At 36.5% G+C, this 21,229-nt stretch overlaps 1 protein-coding gene and 1 pseudogene across 2 annotated transcripts in view; one reads left to right on the forward strand and one right to left on the reverse strand.

Moving 5' to 3' along the window:
• LOC119532412 overlaps positions 1–21,229 on the forward strand; it is a 237,897-nt pseudogene that overhangs the window by 62,187 nt on the left and 154,481 nt on the right.
• PPP2R3C (protein phosphatase 2 regulatory subunit B''gamma) overlaps positions 1–21,229 on the reverse strand; it is a 44,726-nt gene that overhangs the window by 18,745 nt on the left and 4,752 nt on the right. The window contains exons 2-6 of one of the 2 annotated variants that reach the window (XM_037834817.1): positions 19,792–19,919; positions 14,842–14,946; positions 14,120–14,232; positions 13,614–13,711; positions 9,078–9,148 (exon numbers count right to left, since the gene is read on the reverse strand). In XM_037834817.1, coding sequence (XP_037690745.1) covers positions 9,078–9,148; positions 13,614–13,711; positions 14,120–14,232; positions 14,842–14,946; positions 19,792–19,919 — 515 coding nt within the window. The remainder of the gene's footprint in view (positions 1–9,077; positions 9,149–13,613; positions 13,712–14,119; positions 14,233–14,841; positions 14,947–19,791; positions 19,920–21,229) is intronic. The other variant, XM_037834818.1, reaches the window with a different exon arrangement.

The raw sequence follows: 21,229 nt of genomic DNA on the forward strand, positions 1-21,229 counted from the left end.
TTTATACAGTTAAGCATGGACATTGTTCACCACAAGATTCACTGTTTTATACATTCCCATCTTTTATCCTCCAGCTTTCCTTCTGGTGACATATGTGACTCTGAGCTTACCCTTTCCACCACATTCACACACCAGCACTGTTAGTTATTCTCACAATAACATGCCACCATCATCTCTGCCCATTCCAAACACTTAAGTTCAACCTAGTTAAACATTCTGCTCATAATAAGCAACCACTCCCCATTCTTTAGCCTCGTTCTATATCCCAGTAACTTATATTTCATGTCTATCAGTTTACATATTATAATTAGTTCATATCAGTGAGACCATACAATATTTGTCCTTATGTGTCTGACTTATTTCACTCAATATAGTGTCCTCAAGTTTTCTTCATCAACCTTTTTTTTAAGATGGTTTAGTTCACACACCATACATTCTATCCTAAGTAAATGATCGATGGTTCCCTGTATAATCACATATTTATGCATTCACCACCATCACCACTATCTCCATTTCTTCCGCAAAGAAGGAGGAAGAGTGAAAGAAGGTAGAGAGACAAAAGAGAAAAAGAAAGAAAAAAAATGACAGCTAAAAAGCAACAAAAGGATAGAGAGAATTGAACTAAAGTAGAATAAAAGAGTCAGACAACAGCACCAATGCCAACAGCCCCATACCCCTCCCTTATATCCCACTCTTATAGGCTTTTAGCTTTGGTATATTGCCTTTGTTACATTAAAGGAAGCATAATACAATGTTTCTGTTAATTATAGTCTCCAGTTTGCATTGATTGTTTTTTTTTTCCCCAATAACACCACATTTGTAACACCTGGCAAGGCTGACATTCATTTGTTCTCCTTCATGTAAAAACATATTTGTACATTTTATCACAATTGTTGAGCACTCTAGTTTTCACTGAGTTATACAGTCTCAGTCTTTATCTTTCCTCTTTCCTTCTGGTGTCCCACATGCCCTTAACTTTCCTCTTTCAACCATACTCACAGTCATCTTTGTTCAGTGTACTTACATTGTTGTGCCTGAAATTGTGTTCCAAACCTCTCACTCCTGTCTTTCCCTAGGTCTGTAGTACTCCCTTTAGTATTTCCTGTAGAGCAGGTATCTTGCTTACAAACTCTCTCATTGTCTGTTTGTCAGAGAATATTTTAAACTCTCCCTCATATTTGAAGGACAGTTTTGCCAGGTATAGGATTCTTGGTTGGCGTTTCTTCTCTTTCAGTATATTAAATATATCACACCACTTCCTTCTTGCCTCCATGATTTCTACTGAGAAATCCACACATAGTCTTATCAAGCTTCCTTTGTATGTGATGGATTGGTTTTCTCTTGCTGCTTTCAGGATTCTCTCTTTGTTTTTGCTGTTTGATAATCTGATTATTAAGTGTCTTGGCGTAGGCTTATTCAGATCTATTGTCTGGGGTATGCTGCATTTCTTGGATCTGTAATTTTTGTCTTTCATAAGAGATGGGAGATTTTCATTGATTATTTCCTCTATTATTGCTTCTGCCCCCTTTCCCTTCTCGTCTCCTTCTGGGACACCCATGACATGTACATTCATGCACTTCATGTTGTCATTCAATTCCCTGAGATATTGCTCATATTCTTTCCATTCTTTTTCCTATCTGTTCTTCCGTGTGTAGGATTTCAGGTGTCTTGTTCTCCAGTTTCTGAGTGTTTTCTTCTGCATCTTGAGATCTGCCGTTGTATGTCTCCATTGTGTTTTTCATCTCTTGTGTTGTGCCTTTCATTTCCATAGATTCTGCTGGTTGTTTTTTCAAACTTTCAATTTCTACCTTATGTTCGCTCAGTGTTTTCTCTATAACCTTTATCTCTTTTGCCATATCTTCCCTTAACTCATTGATTTGGTTTTTGATTTGATTTAGCATATTTCTTTGAAAATCTTTGATTGTTTCATTAAAGTAAAACAGTATCTCAACTGTATCTTGATAGAAGTGTAAGTTTGTTCCTTTGACTGGGCCATATCTCTGCCCTTCCCAGTGAAGTTTGTAGTCCTCTGTTGTCTAGGCATCTAGCTTCCCCAGTTACCTCAATCAGATTTTCCCAGACCAGAACAGGTTCAGATCTCAGAATGGGGTTATATTCAGTTTCAAGTCTCCCTGAAGGTGTGTCTTAGAGATTGACAGACTTTCCTGTGAGGCCTCTAGCCACTGTGCTTTTCCTAACCTGCCCAGCAGGTGGCACCCGTCAGCCTGTCATTCCTGACTGGTGTAAGGAGGTGTGGCCCCTTTAGTTTCTGTTTTGGCTCTTTTCTCGGAGACTCTGGGGTCTGAGTTCTGAAGGGCAGGCAGCAATAGAGCGGGGTCCCACCTCCTTCCTCTTAGGGAAGATACACCCCCTAGGGAGTTATCTTCTGCATTTGAATTGTTCTTTGTCTCTCTGACTCTGTTATCTCCACCCCTGTTTGGGTCAGAGCACTGTGAACTGAAAATGGCTGAGGTTCTCTCCACTGAGCCACTTGGGTTCAGAGTGAGAAAAAGGGAAAGAAAGCCCCCTTTTCAGAGCCAGTCCACGGCCCCTCAGTTTCACCCATCAGCCAGAGATAGTACTTGGTCTTCTGGGCTCCCTTTCCCAGGACACAGGAGTTTTCTTGTTCTTTAAGGTCAGTTGTCACTAAAAGCCTCTGTCTGCTTGTTACTTTTGTAGCTTGTATGCAGCAGTCCACATTTGTTAATTAAAACCCCAGTTGGAGCTGGGCTGATCTATAGTCACTTGCTCTGGGACTGCTGGTCTCTCCCACAGTGAGGTTTTGCAGCTCAGCATAGGAGGAGGGGGCCCCTGGTGCTATTCCACAGTTTCTACTTACAGATTTTATGCTGCAATCTCAGCCACTCCACCCAATCCAGGCTGGCGCATGATGTGTGGACAGTCATGGTTGTCCCCCAGCAGTTATTCCAGATCACTTACTAGTTGTTATTGGTTATTTATTAGTTGCTCCAGGGGACTAACTAAACTCCACTCCTCTCTATGCCACCATCTTGCCCCTCTGTCCTGAAGTATTCAATTTTAAGGAGTTCCCATTTATTTTTTTAAATTTTTGTTCCTGTGCTTTGGATGTAAAGTCTAAGAAACAACTGCCTATCACTAGATCTTGAAGATATTTCCCTACATTTTCTTCTAGGAATTTTATGTGGTTCTTATATTTAGGTCTTTGGTCCATTTTGAGTTAATTTTTGAATATGGCATGAGATAGGGGTCCTCTTCAATTTTTTTGTTTATGGATATCCAGTTTGCCCAGCACCATTTATTGAAGAGGCTATTCTGTCCCAGTTGAGTGTACTTGGGAGCCTTATCAAAAATCAATTGACCACCTATTGCATACTAGGGACTATAATTAATAGGGACACCTTACTAGTACCACACCAATACTAGGGGTAAGTAAATAAGGGCTGATAAGAGCTTTAGGGTGTTTTGCATTATGAAAATTGTTTAAAATGGAGAGTAGTGATGATTGTACAACTAAGCGCAGATAGTGTGAGACACTGATTGTTTATCTTGGACAGAACATATGCTATGTGAATTTAGGAACCCCATATTTAATAAGTCAAGCCCTCAATCTTGAGGCTTGCTTGAGTCATACTTGTGGCTGTAAAGGGAAGGCTAAGCCCACCTATAATTATGCCTAGGAATCACCTCCAGGGAAACTTTTGTTGCTCAGATGTGGCCTTTCTCTCTCTAAGCCCAACTCTCCAATTAAATTCATCACCCTCCCTTGACATGGGACAGGACTCCCAGGTGAGTGAGTCTCCATGCAATGTGGGACACAATCCCCAGGAATGAGCCTGACACTGGCATCAAGGGATTGAGAATGCCTTTTTGACCAAAAGGGGGAAAAGGCAATAAAATAGGATTTTAGTGGTTAAGAGATTTAAAATAGAGTCGAGAGGCTGTCCTGGAGGTTACTCCTAGGCAAGCTTCACCTAGATATGCCAAATGGGCACAGTATGACAAGCCCAAATCAACAATAGTCCCCCAAACCTTAAAGAATAACTTGGTCTCTATCTAAGACCCTATACAAGTTTCAATCACTAAGTTTATTTTTCAGAAACGTAGATCCTTCAGAGTGTTCCTATACCAGCTAAGCCTCCAAACCCAGAGGGAACAGCCTCTTCAAGAAAATCAACCAGATGTGTTCCCCTTTCCCATAATGTAGACACCCCTTTTAACATGAACAAGTTAGGGCAGTCACTGCCTAGACATCTCTGAAGATTGGGAAAGTGATTAAACTAGGGAAGGGGTAGCAACATATAATATAGAATTTAACAAAGGATTATGAATACTTAATATTTATATAATTTTTTTAAGTTGCTAGAGTATTAGCATAGGTAGAAGGAAAGAAGTGAAACAGTGGAACTGTAACCCATAACATTCTTTGAAATTTCCTATATAATTACTTGCTAAATCATACTTTGAAAGTTATCATATTTCTCCATGTATATTTCACAATAAGGAAATAAATGAAATTGTGGAACTGTAACCCATAACACACTGAAAATTACTCTATAGTTACTTGTTAAATTGTATGCTGAAAGTTACCACCTTTCTGTATATATGTTATATTTCACAATAAAGAAATAACTGAAACTGTGGAACTGTAACCCGTAATATTCTTTGATATTTGCTCTCTAGTTGTTAAATTGCACTTTGAAAGTTATCACTTTTATGTACAATGTTATATTTCACAATAAAAAAAAATGAAAAAAATCAATTGATCATAGACCTGAGGGTCTATTTCTGAACTCTCAATTTGATTCCATTGATCAATATTTCTATTGTTATGCCAGTATCATGCTGTTTTAACCACTGTGGCTTTATAAAATGCTTTAAAGTTAGGAAGCATGATACCCCCAACTTCATTCTTCTTTTTCAAGATGTTTTTATCTATTTGAGGCCCCTTACCTTTCCAAATAAAATTGATAATTAGCTTTTCTGTTCCTGCAAAGTAGTCTGTTGGAATTTTGATTGGTATTACATTGAATCTGTAGATCATTTTGGGTAGAAATGACATCTTAATGACATTTAGCCTTCTAATCCATGAACATGGAATGTCTTTCCATAAATTCAGGTCTTCTTTGATTTCTTTTAGCAATGTTTTGCAGTTTTTTGTGTGCAAGTCCTTTGCATCCTTGGTTAGGTTTATTCCTAGATATCTGATTCTTTTAGGTGCTATTATAAATGGAATTTTTTTCTTGATTACCTCTTGGATAGCTCATTACTAGTGTATAGAAACACCACTGATTTTTTTTAAATCATATTTTTAAATTGTAGAATATAACATATATACATAGAAGTGATAACTTTCCAAGTGCAATTTAACAAGGAGTTAAGAGAGCAAATTTCAAAGAAAAGTATAGGTTACAGTTCCACAGTTTCAGTTGTTTCCTTATTATGAAATCTAACATATATACAAAAAGGTTATACCTTTCAAAGCATGCTTTAACAAGTAGGTATACAGGAAATTTCCAAAGTTGCTATGAGTTATAGTACCATAGTTAGTATTATTTCCTTACAGTGAAATATAACATACATACAAAAATGTATAGCTTTCAAATTACAATTTAACAAGCTATAGAACAAATTTCAAAAGATGCTATGTGTTACAGTTCTATCATTTCATTCTTTCCTTCTAGCTATTCTAATATCGTAGCAACTGAGAAAAAGAAAATTATATAAAGATTTAGTATTCATAATCTTTTGTTAAATTCCATCTTATCCGTTGCTACCCTCTCCTCTAGTTTAATTACTTCCCTATCATCAGGTATGTCTAGGCAGTGACCACCCTAACCTGTTCATGTTGAAAAGGGGTGTCAACTTTATGAGCAAAGGGGACATATCTAGTTGATGTTCTTGAAGAGGCGTTTTCCTCTGGATTTTGGGACTTAGCTGGTATAGGAGCACTCTGAAGGATTTAAGTTTCTGAAGAATAAACTTAGTGAGTGAAACTTTTATAGATTCTCAGATAGGGATCTGGGTATTATTTAGGGTTTTTGGAACTACTTTTGACTTGGGCGTATCATATTGTGGTCATTTGGCATATCTAGGTGAAGCTTGCATAGGAGTAACCTCCAGGACAGCCTCTTGACTCCATATGAATTCTCTTAGTCACTAAAACCTTATTGTGTTGCCTTTCTCTTCCCCCTTTTGGTCAAAAAGGCATTCTCAGTCCCTTGATGCCAGGGTCAGGCTCATTCTTGGAATCCATGTTCCACATTGCCAGGAAGGCTCATTCATCTTTGGGGTCCTGTTCTACTTTGGGGGTGGGTGGGTGATGAATTTATTTGCAGAGTTAGGCTTAGAGAGAGAAAGTCCACATTTGAGCAAGAAAAGAGAGATTCTCTGGAGGTGATGCCTAGGCATAATTATAGGTGGGCTTAGCCTCCACTTTACAACCCTCAGTCTCACTCAAGCAAGCCTCAATATTGAGGGCTTGATTTATAAAGTAGGGGGGGTCTAAAGTTTACATAGTTTATGTTATGTCCACGATAATCCATCACTTAGCTGTACAATCCTTATCACTCTCCATTTTAATCAATTTCTCATGATCCAAAACGTCTCATAGGTCTTGTCAGCTCTTAATTATTTGTCCCTTGTATTTGTGTAATAATAGTATGGTATTCCTATTAATTATAGTCCCTAGTATGCAATATGTAGATTTTTACCATATACCTTTCTGTTGCCAACTCTCTGTGCTAGTGTCATTCCTTAGAATTATATCATACAGGCACCTATCTATATTTGTGGTGCTGATCTGTGGGATACATGCCTTTAAACAACCCCTTTCAATGCTATTCACTTTCAATACAGCTCTGATGTTTATAATCCCATTAACAATCATTACCCCATCCATTACCATAACTTTGAATTCACCAAAGTTAACATATCTGAACATATTAGATTATCATTCCCCCTCACCAGGTCCCCAATATTCTATATTACAAGCCACTGATTTTATACGTTCAGATAGTTCACAGAAGTGGTAACATACAGTATCTCTCCTTTTGTGTCTGACTTATTTCACTCAGAATTATATCTTCAAGGTTCATCCATGTTGCCATGTTTCATGACCTTGTGCTTCTTACTGCTGCATAGTATTCCTTTGTATGTATATTCCACATTTTGTTTATCCACTTGTCTGTCGAAGGACGCTTGGATTGAGAAACACCATTGGTTTTTGCATGTTGATCTTGTATTCTGCCACTTCGCTGAACTCGCTTATTAGCTCAAGTAGCTTTGCTGTCATTTTTTCTGGATTTTCTAAATGTAGGGTCATGTCATCTGCAATAGTGACAGTTTTACTTCTTCCTTTCCAATTTGGATGCTTTTTATTTCTTTTTCTTACCTAATTGCTCTACCTAGAACTTCTAGCACAGCAGGATATACATTCTTCTTAAGTTCTCATGGAACATTCTCCAGGATAGAACACATGCTAGGGAACATAACAGGTCTTAATAAATTAAAAAAGATTGCAATTATACAAAGCCCTTTTCTGATCAGAATGGAATGAAGCTGGAAATCAGTAACAAACGTAGAACTGGAAAATACACAAATATATGGAGGTTAAACAATATATTCTTAAACAATCAGTGGGTCAAAGAAGAAATTGCAAGAAAAATCAGTAAATATCCTGAGAGGAATGAAAATGAGGACATAATGTGTCAAAACTTATGGGATGCAGCGAAGACAGTGCTGAGAGGGAAATTTATAGCCTTAAGTGCCTACATTAAAACAGAAGAAAGAGCTAAAACCAATGACCTAACTGAAAAACTGGAGGAACCAGAGAAAGAACAGCAAAGTTATCTCAAAGCAAGCAGAAGGAAAGATATAACAAAGATTAGAGCAGAAATTAATGAAACAGAGAATATATAATAGAGAGAATCAATAAAAACAAAAGTTGGTTCGAGAAGATCAATAAAATTGACAAACCCTTAGCTAGATTAACAAAGTAAGAAACAGAGAAGCTGCAAATAAATAATCAGAAACGACAGGTACTATATTACCATGGACCCCCAAAAAATAACAGAAATCATAAGTGGTTACTATAAACAACCGTAGGCCAACAAACTAGAGAACTTAGATGAAATGGACAACTTCCTGGAACCACATGAAAAGCCGACACTGACTTGAGAAGAAATCACAAGTAAAGAGAATGAATCCGTCAGCAAAAACCTACCAAGAAAGAAAAGCCCAGGACCAGACGGCTTCACAGGTGAATTCTTCCAAGCATTCCAAGAAGAATTAATACCATTCTTGCTCAAACTCTTCCAAAAAATTGAAGAAGAGGGAACACTACCTGACTCATTATCTGAAGCCAACATCACCTTAATACCAAAGCTAGATAAAGACACTACAAGAAAAGAATATTACAGACCTCTCTCTCTAATGAATATAGTTGTAAAAATCCTCAACAAAATACTTGCAAATAGAATCCAACAGAATATTAAAAGAATTATACACCATGACCAAGTTGGTTTTATTCCAGGTATACAAGGGTGGTTCAACATAAGAAAATTAATTAATGTAATACACCACATTAAGAAAATAAAAGGGAAAAAAATCACATGATCATCTCAATTGATGCAGAAAAGCCATTTGACAAAATTTAGCATCTGTTCATGATAAAAACACTTCAAAAGGTAGGAATCAAACGAAACTTCTTCAACACGATAAAGGGCATATATGAATAACCCATAGCTAACATACTCAGTGGTGAGAGACCAAAAGCTTTCCCTCTAAGATTGGGAACAATACAAGGATGCCCACTGTCTCCACTGCTATTCAACATTGTGTTCCATGATTTTTAGTCCTGTTAAAATACTACATACTTAATTTTCTCTTTAAAGGCTTTTTTATTTTTTTAAGTTGGATAAAAAGAATCTAAGAGAGATTTTTACATTAAAATTTTTTAGTAACACGTTTGTAGAAACAACAAAAAAATGAAAAACAGAGAAACAAAAACAAAATAAGAATCACCTGTAATCCCAACACCCAGCAATGGCTACCGTTAACATTTTGGTGTTAGTGACGAAAAGCAGGTTAATACTTACAGATTCCCGAAGGTACCCTTGTCCAGCGACATCATATAAACTGAGTCCTATTCTTGTTTGGTGAAGCCAAACTGACAATAAACCAGAAAATAAAATGTAATTATTAAGCTCTACCCTTTAAGCATATATGGACAAAAGGAGATAAAGAGCTAAATTAGAGTACAAGCTAATCCAATAACTTCATAAACATATTTATTCACACAAATATTATTTATTCATTAACTCCCAAACTCTTCAAAACAAAACAAAACATACTATAGAATTAATGGCAGATCTCAACAATTCTACCATGCCTAAAGCTAGAATGAAATTGACACCTCTGTGGATATTGTTGTTTACCTATTAAACTTGGTGTTCCACCAAACAGGGACATCTAGGGTAGTGTTACGCCTTCAGTGAAGCTGTTTTTATTCTACTGAAGTTAATTATAGTAACCAAATTTTAGCTAAAGATGGTACACAAAGGACTTCACACATCATTATGGTACTTGTAAGAATTATAACAACTCCAAGTTGTTTTATAAAATCTCCTTGAAGCTGATGCTACAGTTGTAGATTTGAAACCATCTTTTTAGGCAACCTATAATACATTCATGAAGTAAAATTACAAGCAAATTAAAATTATTTCAAATTGCCTCATATTAACTCTTGGTTTAGCTTTTTTTATTATTTCAGATATTTTAATATAAAAAACAATAGTATCATTAAATTATAAGATTCCTCAATCATTACTCACTTGCAATTTCCTAGGCAAATACCAATAAACTCTAATTCCCCAAATAAATGAAAAGATAAATATACAAATTTTCTAAATTGTGCTTTTATAGTTTTAATTAACTTTTTATATGTTGGAGCTTCTGAACATTACTAAATTGTTTGCCATGTTTTTTCTTTTCTTTTTGGTTACTTAGTGTTTTCTACAAGATCCTTTAAATAACATCATTTTGGCACACTTAATTCTATTTGTTGCTCCAATAAATTAGAACTATTTAAAACATGACTTTGCAAAAAATCTTATTTTAGCTATTTTTGTGGTGGAGAAAACATGGTGAGAGGGATGATGCCTCACCAATATGGACTAACTACAATGTGTAAACTCAGAATTGAATCTTAGAACATAGCCTAATGTGGACACAATAGTCCCTAGATTGTAAGCTCTTACAGCAGTTAACTCTATCCCTGAATTGTAAGGCCTATCTCTAAACTTTGAGATGCTGGTCCCCTAGCGTATAACCTGATTGGTCTCTGGAACAATGCATATCTCTGAGACACCTGAAACTCAGAGCTAGAGCTTGGCAGATATGAATGTCAGTATTAGTGCATACAGCCACTGTCAAAAAAAAAAAAAAAAAAAAGCTGAAAAAGAGCCCAGACTTCAATTAGTGATATGAATGAAGCAGGTCTGGTTAAGACCAGGGCAAGCCAGGCCAAAGGGTAAAGGTTGAAACTGATTGTGTTTTAAAACTTCAACTTCCATATGAGACCAAGGGAATAGATATCTATTTGGTACAGGATCTAAATTTTCTAAACGGTACAACTCTACAGTCGATTTGTTCAAACACCACAATTGCATGGAACTTTGAATAGGAAGTGAGATACGGTAGGTTAGTATAGGCTGGAGTGAAATAGTGACACATCCTAGAGTAATTTGGGCAGATGATAAAAAATATATTTACAGCCTCCCCCTTCCCAGCCCCAAGGATCTGGGGGAAGGTGCGGATGTGTTGGACATCCTCACCTGGACTGGTGTTGATGTTGTCACAAACATTGGGACTGGCGGTTTGATGTGCTGAGCCCTCGAGCATGGGACTTGCCCTTATGAAGCTCATTACCACAAAGGAGAGTCTAAAGTTGTATGTAATGGTGCCTAAGAGTCTCCCCCTGAGTACCTCTTTGTTGCTCAGATGTGGCCCTCTCTCTCTCTAACTGAGCCATCTCGACAGGTGAACTAGCTGCCCTCCCCTCTACGTGGGACCCGACTCCCAGGGGTGTAAATCTCCCTGGCAATGCAGAGTATGACTCCCGGGGATGAATGTGGACCCGGCATCGTGGGACTGAGAGTATCTTCTTGACCAAAAGGGGGATGCAAAATGAGACGAAATAGTTTCAGTGGCTGAGAGATTCCAAATGGAGTCGAGAGGTCACTCTGGTGGACATTCTTATGCACTATATAGATAACACCTCTTAGGCTTTAATGTATTGGAATAGCTAGAAGTAAATACCTGAAACTACCAAACTCCAACCCAGTAGTCTGGACTCGTGAAGACAATTATATAATAATGTAGATTACAAGGGGTGACAGTGTGATTGTGAAGACCTTGTGGATCACACCCCCTTTATCTAGTGTATGGATAAGTGGAGGAATGGGGATAAAAACTAAAGGACAAATGGGGTGGGATGGGGGGATGATTTGGGTGTTCTTTTTTCACTTTTATTTTTTATTCTTGTTCTGGTTCTTTCTGATGTAAGGAAAATGTTCAGAAATAGATTGTGGTGATGAACGCATAACTATGTTATCATACTGTGGACAGTGGATTGTATATCATGGATGATTGTATGGTGTGTGAATGTATTTCAATAAAACTGAATTTAATAAAAAAAAATAAATTAAGGGATAAAAAAAAAAAAAGAAATGATACAAAGATCCTGTGTACCCCTTATCCAGTACCCTACAAAGGAAGCATCTTGCAAAACTACAATACAGTTTAACAATTAGGATATTGACATGGATATAGTCATCATGAGAATCCCTCGCATTGCTCTGTCATAGCTACACACACTCCACCTGCTTTGCCTTCTCCTTAACTGCTGGCAACTCCTAGTCTGTTCTCATTTCTATAATTTTGTCACGTCAAGAATGTTACATAAATGGAATTACACAGCGTACGTTTTCAGGATTAGCTTTTTTACTCAGCATAATTCTCTGGAGAATCACCCAGGTTGTTACATGTATCTATGTTTTGTTCCTTTTCACTGCTGAGTAGTATTTCATGGTGTGGATGTACCATAGTTTGTTTAAGCATTCACCCATTAAATAGCATCTAGGATGTTTCCAAATGTTTACCATTACAAATAAAGCTGCTACGAACATTCATGTAAAAAAAAAAAAAAAAAAAAAATTCTTTGTTCCCAAAATGTGCAAACATTTTGAGCAACTTCAGCTGTTGCTGAGAAAAAAAGGATTTTAATAGTTAAACAATGTTCTTCAAAAGATGAAAAAGGATAATACAAGATTTGCTCATCTGAACTCCACCCACTTTCAATTTCCATATAGCACACCTCCTGTTTGTTCTTCAGGCAAATTCAAAGCCATAAATAATGGGATTGGTTATTAATGAAGATAATTTATGTAATCCTAAGCCAAAGATGCTATGTTGGCAAAAGGAAAACCATGCAAATAATCAAATCCTAACAAATGTCGGACACATCCTCTCAGTATATAAGGGCTTGTCACTGTCCTTGGATAGCAGGCATTCCCTGGGCTAGCCTGACTATATCACCATGTCTATGCAATACAGCTCAAGCAAGCAATGCTCTTCCACACACACTGGTGGTGGTAGTGCGGGTAGAGGAGGAGGAGGAGGAAGTTGTGGAGGGAGAGGAGGAGGAGGATTATTCCGCAGAATTTTGAGCAGCAAAGGCTCCCTTGCTGGAGGATGTAGTTCAAGAGGGTTCAGTGTTTGCTCTTACAGCTATGGGAGCTCTGGCAGGAGTTTTTTTGGAGGCCCACCCTTGGCTATGGAGGTGGATTAGGAGGAGGTTTTGGTGGCGGTAGCTTTGGTGGGGTTTGTGAAGGAGGATGCTTCAAAGAAGGAATCTTTGTAGGAGGCAGCTTTGTAGGAGGCTATGGTGGTGGATTTGGAGGAGATGATGACTTTCTCTCTGGAAATGAAAAGATAACCATGCAGAATCTGAATGACCACCTGGCTTCCTACTTGGACAAAGTTCGGGCTCTAGAAGAGATTCACCATGAGCTGAAGAAGAGCCACAAAGAGGTGAGGCAAAAGTTATACTTCCCCCAGCCAAAAAAGAGCTCATTTCCATCACTGTGGGGTCATTAAATCTTTACTGTTCCTTGAATAGAAAATGACTTTCAAAATGTTTTCACTGGTGATGTGAATGTGGAAATGAATGCTTTACCCCATGTGGATCTGACTCAACTCCTGAATAACATGAGAAGCCAATATGAGCTAGTTGCTGAACAAAACTGCAAAGAAGTAGAAACATCCTGCAGTTCCAGCGGTGGCTCCTAAAGCCGCCTGGTTTAGGTTTGATGTTCCTAGTCAGCATGTATTTTGAAGATACATGAGTTTTTTGTTTTTTTTTGTAATTATGAACCCAGTAGAAAATCACAGCCCTAGTAATCTCTGGAAGAGAACCATAATAATAGCATAATAAATCTTGGTCAAAAGATTAGAAAACCTGCCATTCAAACTTAATAAGATAGTTGTTTCACATGGAAGAGCTACAGTAAAAGCATGGACCAAAACCTATTTGCTTCCGAGATAGGAATTTGAATACAATAAAAATGAATCACCTTTTCTCATGACATAATTAAAGAACTGCATGATGGAAATTCTTCCATAGGAATCTGTATGAAGGAGTTTTGCAAAGACTTTTGCTGTGAAGAACTGCCTAAGAAAAAGAAATATATATTAAAATCATCTTGCCAATATAATATAAAGAATATTTCTATACGAATTAGCAAATAACAAAAATTTGAACAATTAAAAATCACAGAACTATCAAGGCTACTTATAGGTCAAAAACTTAATATTAAGACTATCTATACATTCTTTTGTTTTTCCTTTGTATTGTCTTAAGAATAAAGGCCTGACATGTTAAAGATAATCTATCTTATTTCTTTTAATAACTTAATACCAATGTAATTTTTTCTGGACTGTGGATAATTATTTGCAATTTCATTGGTAACTCAAATTGATTCAAAATGTCATACCAAACTTTCATTAACATTTACTTGAGGCATTTATAAAGCTTAACTTAATAACTAACACACTCCTTTGTTAATTACAGTATTCTTACTTGCACTTTGGTCCAGCTTTTTCACCAACCTTCAGAAAATTTTCATAATTGATCATTGCTTCCTCTCCAATCATAGGTGGTGTCTGGTGTTTGTCCAGCAAAAACCATAAGTTCTTAGGAGAATGGCAGAAATGAAGATGTTAAGAAGTAATAAAACAAAATTTAAAAGGTAGTTAAATGTGCTGTTTCCATTAAAATGGAAGTCTGATAGGAGAGTGTTCATATTAAGATGACTCTCATCTCCTATCACCCTTTTGATTGCTAGTAACATAGCAATAAAAATAGTAACATTTACTGAGTGCCTTAGTTTTAAGTTTTTCACATACAGTGCCTCTTTAATCCATATAAATGTAAGATGTAGGTACTATTATTCCTACTTTACAGATGAGAATTGAAGCACAAAAATGTTATGCCTGTTGCCCAAGGTCATACAGCAGGACTAGAATTTGAACCCTGGTGCTCTTTCTCTACAGCAGTAGTTCTCAAACTTGGCTGCATATTAGAATTACCTAGGAACTTTAAACAACAACAACAACACTATCTTTGAGGGACAGGGCCCATAAAGCTCACAAGCTGATTCCAGTGGGAACCACTGCTCCAGAGCCTATGCTCAGCAGTACTGACTCCACTAAAGGGACCATGTGCCATGTGATCCTACATGATTTAAGTTGTACAAGTAAGAAACGGTTAATATCAAAAGCAAATTTTTACTCCTTTCTTACCTGTAATTCTTCATTATCTAACAGTTCTCTGCTTTTCCTTTGTAGAAATACAGCTCTGGATTCTTCTCTTAGTTTCTGTAGTAAGACTTCATCTTCAGCTGGCAGCTAAAAATATATTGTAGAGTTAATTTCCACATGTAAACTTTAGACTATGGATTATATAAAATGTGTTTGGCCTCACAAAATAACTATGCCTTTCTACTTCAGTCATTGAAGTTGGTTGCAGAAAACTTTTGTGGCAGGAGAATATACCACCAGATTATGGACTCACAGGGGAAACTAGTTTTTGGGCACAAGGCGTGTAGGAGTGAACCTAACAGCAATTCTTTTTTGGTTGTTTGTTTTTAGTACATATAAAGACAACACACTAATATGGATATGATCAATGACATTTTGCACATAAGAAATCTTGCAGTTAAAAAAGTAGTGGTACAAAGAGTAAACCCTAATGCAAACGAGGGACCTTGGTTAATAAAATAGTAATAATATAGTTTTATTAATTGTAACAAATGCACTACACTGATGTAAAACGTTAAAAAGAGGGAAAACTGTGGGGGGGTGATGGGTGGAGGTCATATATGGGAACTCTGTACTTCTGCACGATTTTTCTGTAAACCTACAACTTCTCTAAAAAAAAAAAAAAAAATTTCTGTATCCTACCACTCAAATTACATCTTGCATTGTTTCTCTTTTTTTTTTTTTTTACTTCCCTTCTGATACCAACTTTATAGAGACAGCGGAAGTGGCAATTACACTCACAAAAATAATAAGAGAAATGAAATTATTATGAGACAAAAACACCAAGTAGTTACAGGGCCCACAGTAAGCATTGTTTTCTTTTCTTTCCTTTATTAGAGAAGTTGTGGGTTTACAAAACAATCATGCGTAACATACAGGATTTTTATATACCACCCCACTACCAACACCTTGCATTGGTGTGGAACATTTGTTACAACTGATGAGGACATAGTTTTATAATTTTACTATTAATTAAAGTCCATGCTTAGAGTTAGGGTTCACTGTGTAGTATAGTTCCATGGATTTTTAAAAAAACTTTATTTTGTTACCATATATACAATCTAACATTTTCCCTTTTGATTATATTCAGATATATATTTAAGTGCTGTTAATTGCGTTCACAATGTTGTCCTACCATTACCACCATCCAGAACCAAAACATTTCCATCATTCCAAATAGGAACCCTGTACATTTTAAGTCTTGACTTCCCATTTTCTCCTCGAGTCCTGCACTCACCCTCTGGTAACCTATATTCTAGATTCTGACTCTATGAGTTTGCCTGTTCTAACCGTTTCAGATCAGTCAGATCATACAATATTTGTTTTTTCATGTCTGGCTTATTTCACTCAATATAATGTAGTCAAGGATCATCCTTGCTCAGGTTATTCCTAGATATTTGATTCTTTTAGTTGCTACTGTGAATAGGAATTTTTTTCTTGATTTCTTCTTCTGATTGTTCATTGCTTATGTACAGAAATGAACAATTTTGTACACTTTGGGTGAGTTTTGGGTGCTGATCTTGTGCCCCACCCCCCCTTGCTGAATTCATTTATTAGCTCTAAGAGCTTTGTTGTGTTTTTTTCAGGATTTTCTGTATATAGGACCATATCATCTGCAAATAGGGAAACTTTTACTTCTTCCTTTCCAATTCAGATACCTTTTATTTCTTTTTCTTGCCTAAATGCTCTGTTAATAACTTCTATTACAATGTTGAATAATAGTGGTGACAGTGGTCATCCTTGTCTTGTTACTGATCTTAGAGGGAAAGTGTTTAGACTTAAAGCTGTGGGCTTTTCATATATGCCCTTTATCATGTTGAGGAAGTTTCCTTCTGTTCATAGCATTCTAAGTGCTTTTATCAAGAAAGAGTGCTGTATTTTGTCAAATGCCTTTTTTGCATGGTTTGAGATGACCATGTGGTTTCTTTTCTTTATTGTGTTAATGTGGTATATTACACTAATTTATTTTTTTAAGTTGAACCAACCTTGCATACCAGGGATAAATCCCACTTGTTCATGGGGTATAATTCTTTTAATATGCTGTTGGATTTGGTTTGCTAGTATTTTTTGAGGATTTTTCCATCTATATTCTTAAGAGATATTGGTCTGTAGTTTCTTTTCTTGTGGTATCTTTATCTGGCTTTGGTATGAGTGATATTGGCTTTGTAGAATGAGTTAGGGAGTGTTCCCTGCTCTTCAGTTTTTGGAAGAGTATGAGCAGAACTAGAGTTGTCTTCTTGGAATGTTTGGTAGAATTCCTTGTGGAACCATTTGGTCCTGGTTTTTCTTTTTCTTGGGAAGTTTTTGGTTACTGATTAAATTTCTTTATTAGTAATTGGTCTCCTGAGGTCCTTTATTTCTTCTCGAGTCAATACAGATAGCTTGTGTATTTCTAAGAATTTGTCCATTTCACTAGGTTTTCTAATTTATTGGCATACAGTTGTTCATAATATCTACATATTTTCCTTTTTATTTCAGTGGGTTCAGTAGTAATGTCACACATTTCATTTCTGATTTTCGTAATTTGTATCCTCTCTCTTTTTTTTGTCAGTCTAGTTACAAGTTTGTTGATTTTCTTGACCTTTTTAAAGAACCAACTTGCGGCTTTTTAAATTCTCTATATTGTTTTTTTCTAGTTCTTTCAGTTTTGAGGTTAGGTCTCTGATTTGAAGTCCTTCTTCCTTTTTAACATAAGCATCTAGAACTATAAAATTTCCCTCTCAGCACTGCCATCATTGCATCCTACTAGTTTTTGTATGTTGTATTTTCATTTTCATTTGCCTGAAGATATTTCCTAATTTCACAACTGATTTTCTCTTTAACTCACTGGGTGTTTAAGAGTAAGTTGTTTATTTCCACATATTTGTGAATTTTCAATTTATTCCTCTGTTACTGATTTCTTTGTATCTCATCTTAGTTTTGCTTAACTTCAATATCATCCATTTAACAAATTTATTTAACAAAAACAAATGCAGAGAATTCAGTAACCAGCAACGCCAGATCCCTGCCCCGCAAAAGCAAGTCTTGCCTCTGTTTCATTTTACGTTTTTAAAGCATTGTGTTTCCACTGTCACATTAGACTGATATAGAATTAAATTAGGACTAGCTGAAAATTGACAGTTTTGAGAAAGCATCCCTGTTGAGACTTGATCAAATTCCTTCTTGTATTTGGTAAGCCAGTGTCTATTATATTGGCCTCCAAGGCAGAGAGGGTGTGCCAACGGGGGTGAGTTCCATGAGCAGGACTTAAAATGAGTCATTTCAACCTGACTTAGAACAACTTGCTTTGAGAATTTCATCTCCGTTATCTACACCTTTGCCCCACTAAATGTATCTAAATAATCTTAAATCCAAAGTGGCAGTTGGGGTTTTCACCTTTCTTTTCCAAGAACTAAGATGCCATTCCTCCCATCAAAAGGAATGGAGAAGGAAGAAGCATTAGGAAGAGGAGATGGGGTTGGAGCTGAGACTGGGTTTGCACTCCAGTAGCTAGTTTAACAAGTTAATCAGCCAAGGAGAAGTGGTGACTGAAGACAAGTGGTTTCTCTAAAGCAGTGGGACTATAGAAAGGAAGAAGAAAAAGGGAAAGAACCTCAAAAAGATGGAAGAGACACAAAGACAGGGAGAAAGATTCCTTCAGGAACCACAAGGGTGGACCACAAAGGTTTGGTCCTGGAAATACGAGAAAGTTAAGTCCTGTCCTCAGGAATGGGGCCATGCCATTCTTATCTAAGGGTTGTACCTGGATTAGTAAGATACTGTTTGATAATTCTGCTTAATTGAGATCATATCAAGTGCCCTGCAGTACTTAGGCACTTAATAAATGTCAATTCCTATCCTTCTCCCCCAAGTTATCAAAAATATTCAGTTGTGTAGTGGCCTCTGTTTAATAACATGTGAAATGCAAAAAACAGATGTATGTATGATGTGATCCCATTTCTGTTAAAAACACACACGCACACACAAATATGCAGAATAGAAGGATTCATGTAAAAATGTTTATCTACATTTCTGGGCACTGTTGTTATGGGAAAACATCATCTTGTTTAGCTGTATTTTTCCTCTTTTCCACAACAAAGATGGATTAGTCATGTAATTCCTAAAAGGCTAGGAAGCATATAGTATTATAAAAAGGTTTCCATTTAAAATGTTCATATGAAAAAGTTAGTTCTTGAAGAAATAAGTTTCAATTATCTGGATAATTTACTTATATCAATAATACCTCACTCCTTCAGAATGCCAGCTGAGCAAAATGTTTACTGTCTTTGTAAACAATGTCATAAATGATCAGGTTTAAAAGGAAACAGGTTCAAGAGACATCTAGCTAAGATTCCAGTTCATTCTTTTATGGTGGTTGCATTTTATGTAATATTGAATAAGTCATTCTTTTCTGTAGACTTTACTTTCAGCTGTAAAATAGCTTTCTTACAGTCTTACTCTTATTTATATTCCCTTCAAAGACTTCTTTATGGTTTTGGGACAAGGAAATACGTAAGTGAAAATGTTTTTCTTCTCAATCTATTTTTCAGTTTAGCTTTGAGAAAAACTTTTTTATGCTTTGTAACACAAGTAAAAAGCAAAATTAAAAATGTTTGAACAGCCACGTAGATCTACATCTTAAAAAAGAACCAGACAACATAATCTAGTTGAATACCTATTGCTATAGTTCAATAAAAATTAGGAGGAAAGGAAAAGCTGATAGATCACTAAAAGGGGCAAATAAGTATTCTTATATCAATTTATATGAAAGCTCAAGATTTTATCAGGTCTAAAATGATTTGTAATAGTGATAAGATTAACTAGAATGAAAGAATAGATATATAAAATTAAAAATATAATCCTCTATTTTTAAAATATAAAACTTGGGTCCCATTTAAAAAAATTACATTTCACTCATAAAGTCTGCAAGACATCTGTTTAGATACCACTTACCCTATAATAAAACCGGGGAATAGTTTTATAGAATTCATTTGTGTTTTTTCTACCTCCTTTCCATTCTGAGTAGTAGTTGGCAAATAAATCCATTTCTTCATCTTTTAGTTCTTGTTCACTTTTTTTTTCTGGTAACAAAGCAGATTAAGGGGAGAAAAGCACTTTTAAAATCAAACAATGCTTTTTCCTGGATCATCCTATAAACTCTGGTCTGATTAAAACAGTTGCGGTACTCAAAAGGCCTGCACAATTATGCTTAAATAGTGAATATCTGTATTAACTTTCTTGAAATACCAAGAATCACCACCATCCACTGTAAACAGCCTCCTCTACATTTACAGTCACTTCTCAGAATGACCCCTCTCCTATCACTTAAACATGCCTTTCCTCAAGTCACTGCCCCTCCTGCAGACCTCTGGAGTGTACCTAATCCAATCAATAAAAAGTATTTACTGAACACCTACTAGGGAAAGAGTGCTGTAATAGACACTGGGGCTGGTGGGGTGAGCAAGACAGCCCCAGCACCTGACCTTATAGAGTTTCAGCTTTGTCCTTTCCAAATCACTGTTCCTCCGTCTAATGAACTATCCCTCCCTCTGAAGCTCACACCACAGGGCACCTCCAAACTGCCTGCTGCTGGCATGTACCCATCTTATTCTGCCATTCTGCCTCACTTATTCTTGGACCATGGCGACTGGTGCCCTGTGTTCTTCATGTCAATATCCTGAAATCACCTAGGAAGAACCAAACATTGATAATGGTGACCTTGACCTTTTCAACTCTAAAGACTTTCACCTTTACTCTACTTCTATCACTCAGTTCCATGGAAGACATGGATCTTATCTGCTTCTTTTCTGAAATCTCAAACTCTAACATCCTCTCCAATCATAATTTTCCTCTCCTTTAGGGTCATTCAAGTCCTCACTGCCATAATGTCTGAGCATTAGTCTCACTGAGATCTTCAGTTCTGTGATCTATTTTCTCAAAAGCTTACTTTCCTCTTCCCAGTCTCACTTCCTTCTCAACAAGCCTGGAACCTGTTATTCCCCTGAATTCATCTCATGCCTGTTTATGCCTCTTATTTCTGCTGCATCTGCTATGAAAAATTTTAACCTTGGACAATCCTATAAACCAGTTTCTCTACTACAGCTCAATGCTGCTGGAGAAAATTATAAACTTTTGCAGATTTTTGGGCCCACAGATTAATTTTATAGTTACCAATTAATAAGTTAGGCTCTCAAAAAGGAAAAAAAAAAAACAAAAACAGGACATATTTTATTTGCCCTTGTTGTATTCTCAGTCTTATTCCTCTTGGTGACTACTCCAGACTTTCATTATGTTCTTCAAGCTCCCTCCATGTTCACCCTCAACAGATGTCATTTCCTTCCAGTTCAACAAAACTGAGGCTCCTGGGCATGGATACTCATAAACACCCAGG

The sequence above is a fragment of the Choloepus didactylus genome, chromosome 4, assembly GCF_015220235.1.
Source record: "Choloepus didactylus isolate mChoDid1 chromosome 4, mChoDid1.pri, whole genome shotgun sequence".
Classification (NCBI taxonomy): domain Eukaryota; kingdom Metazoa; phylum Chordata; class Mammalia; order Pilosa; family Megalonychidae; genus Choloepus; species Choloepus didactylus.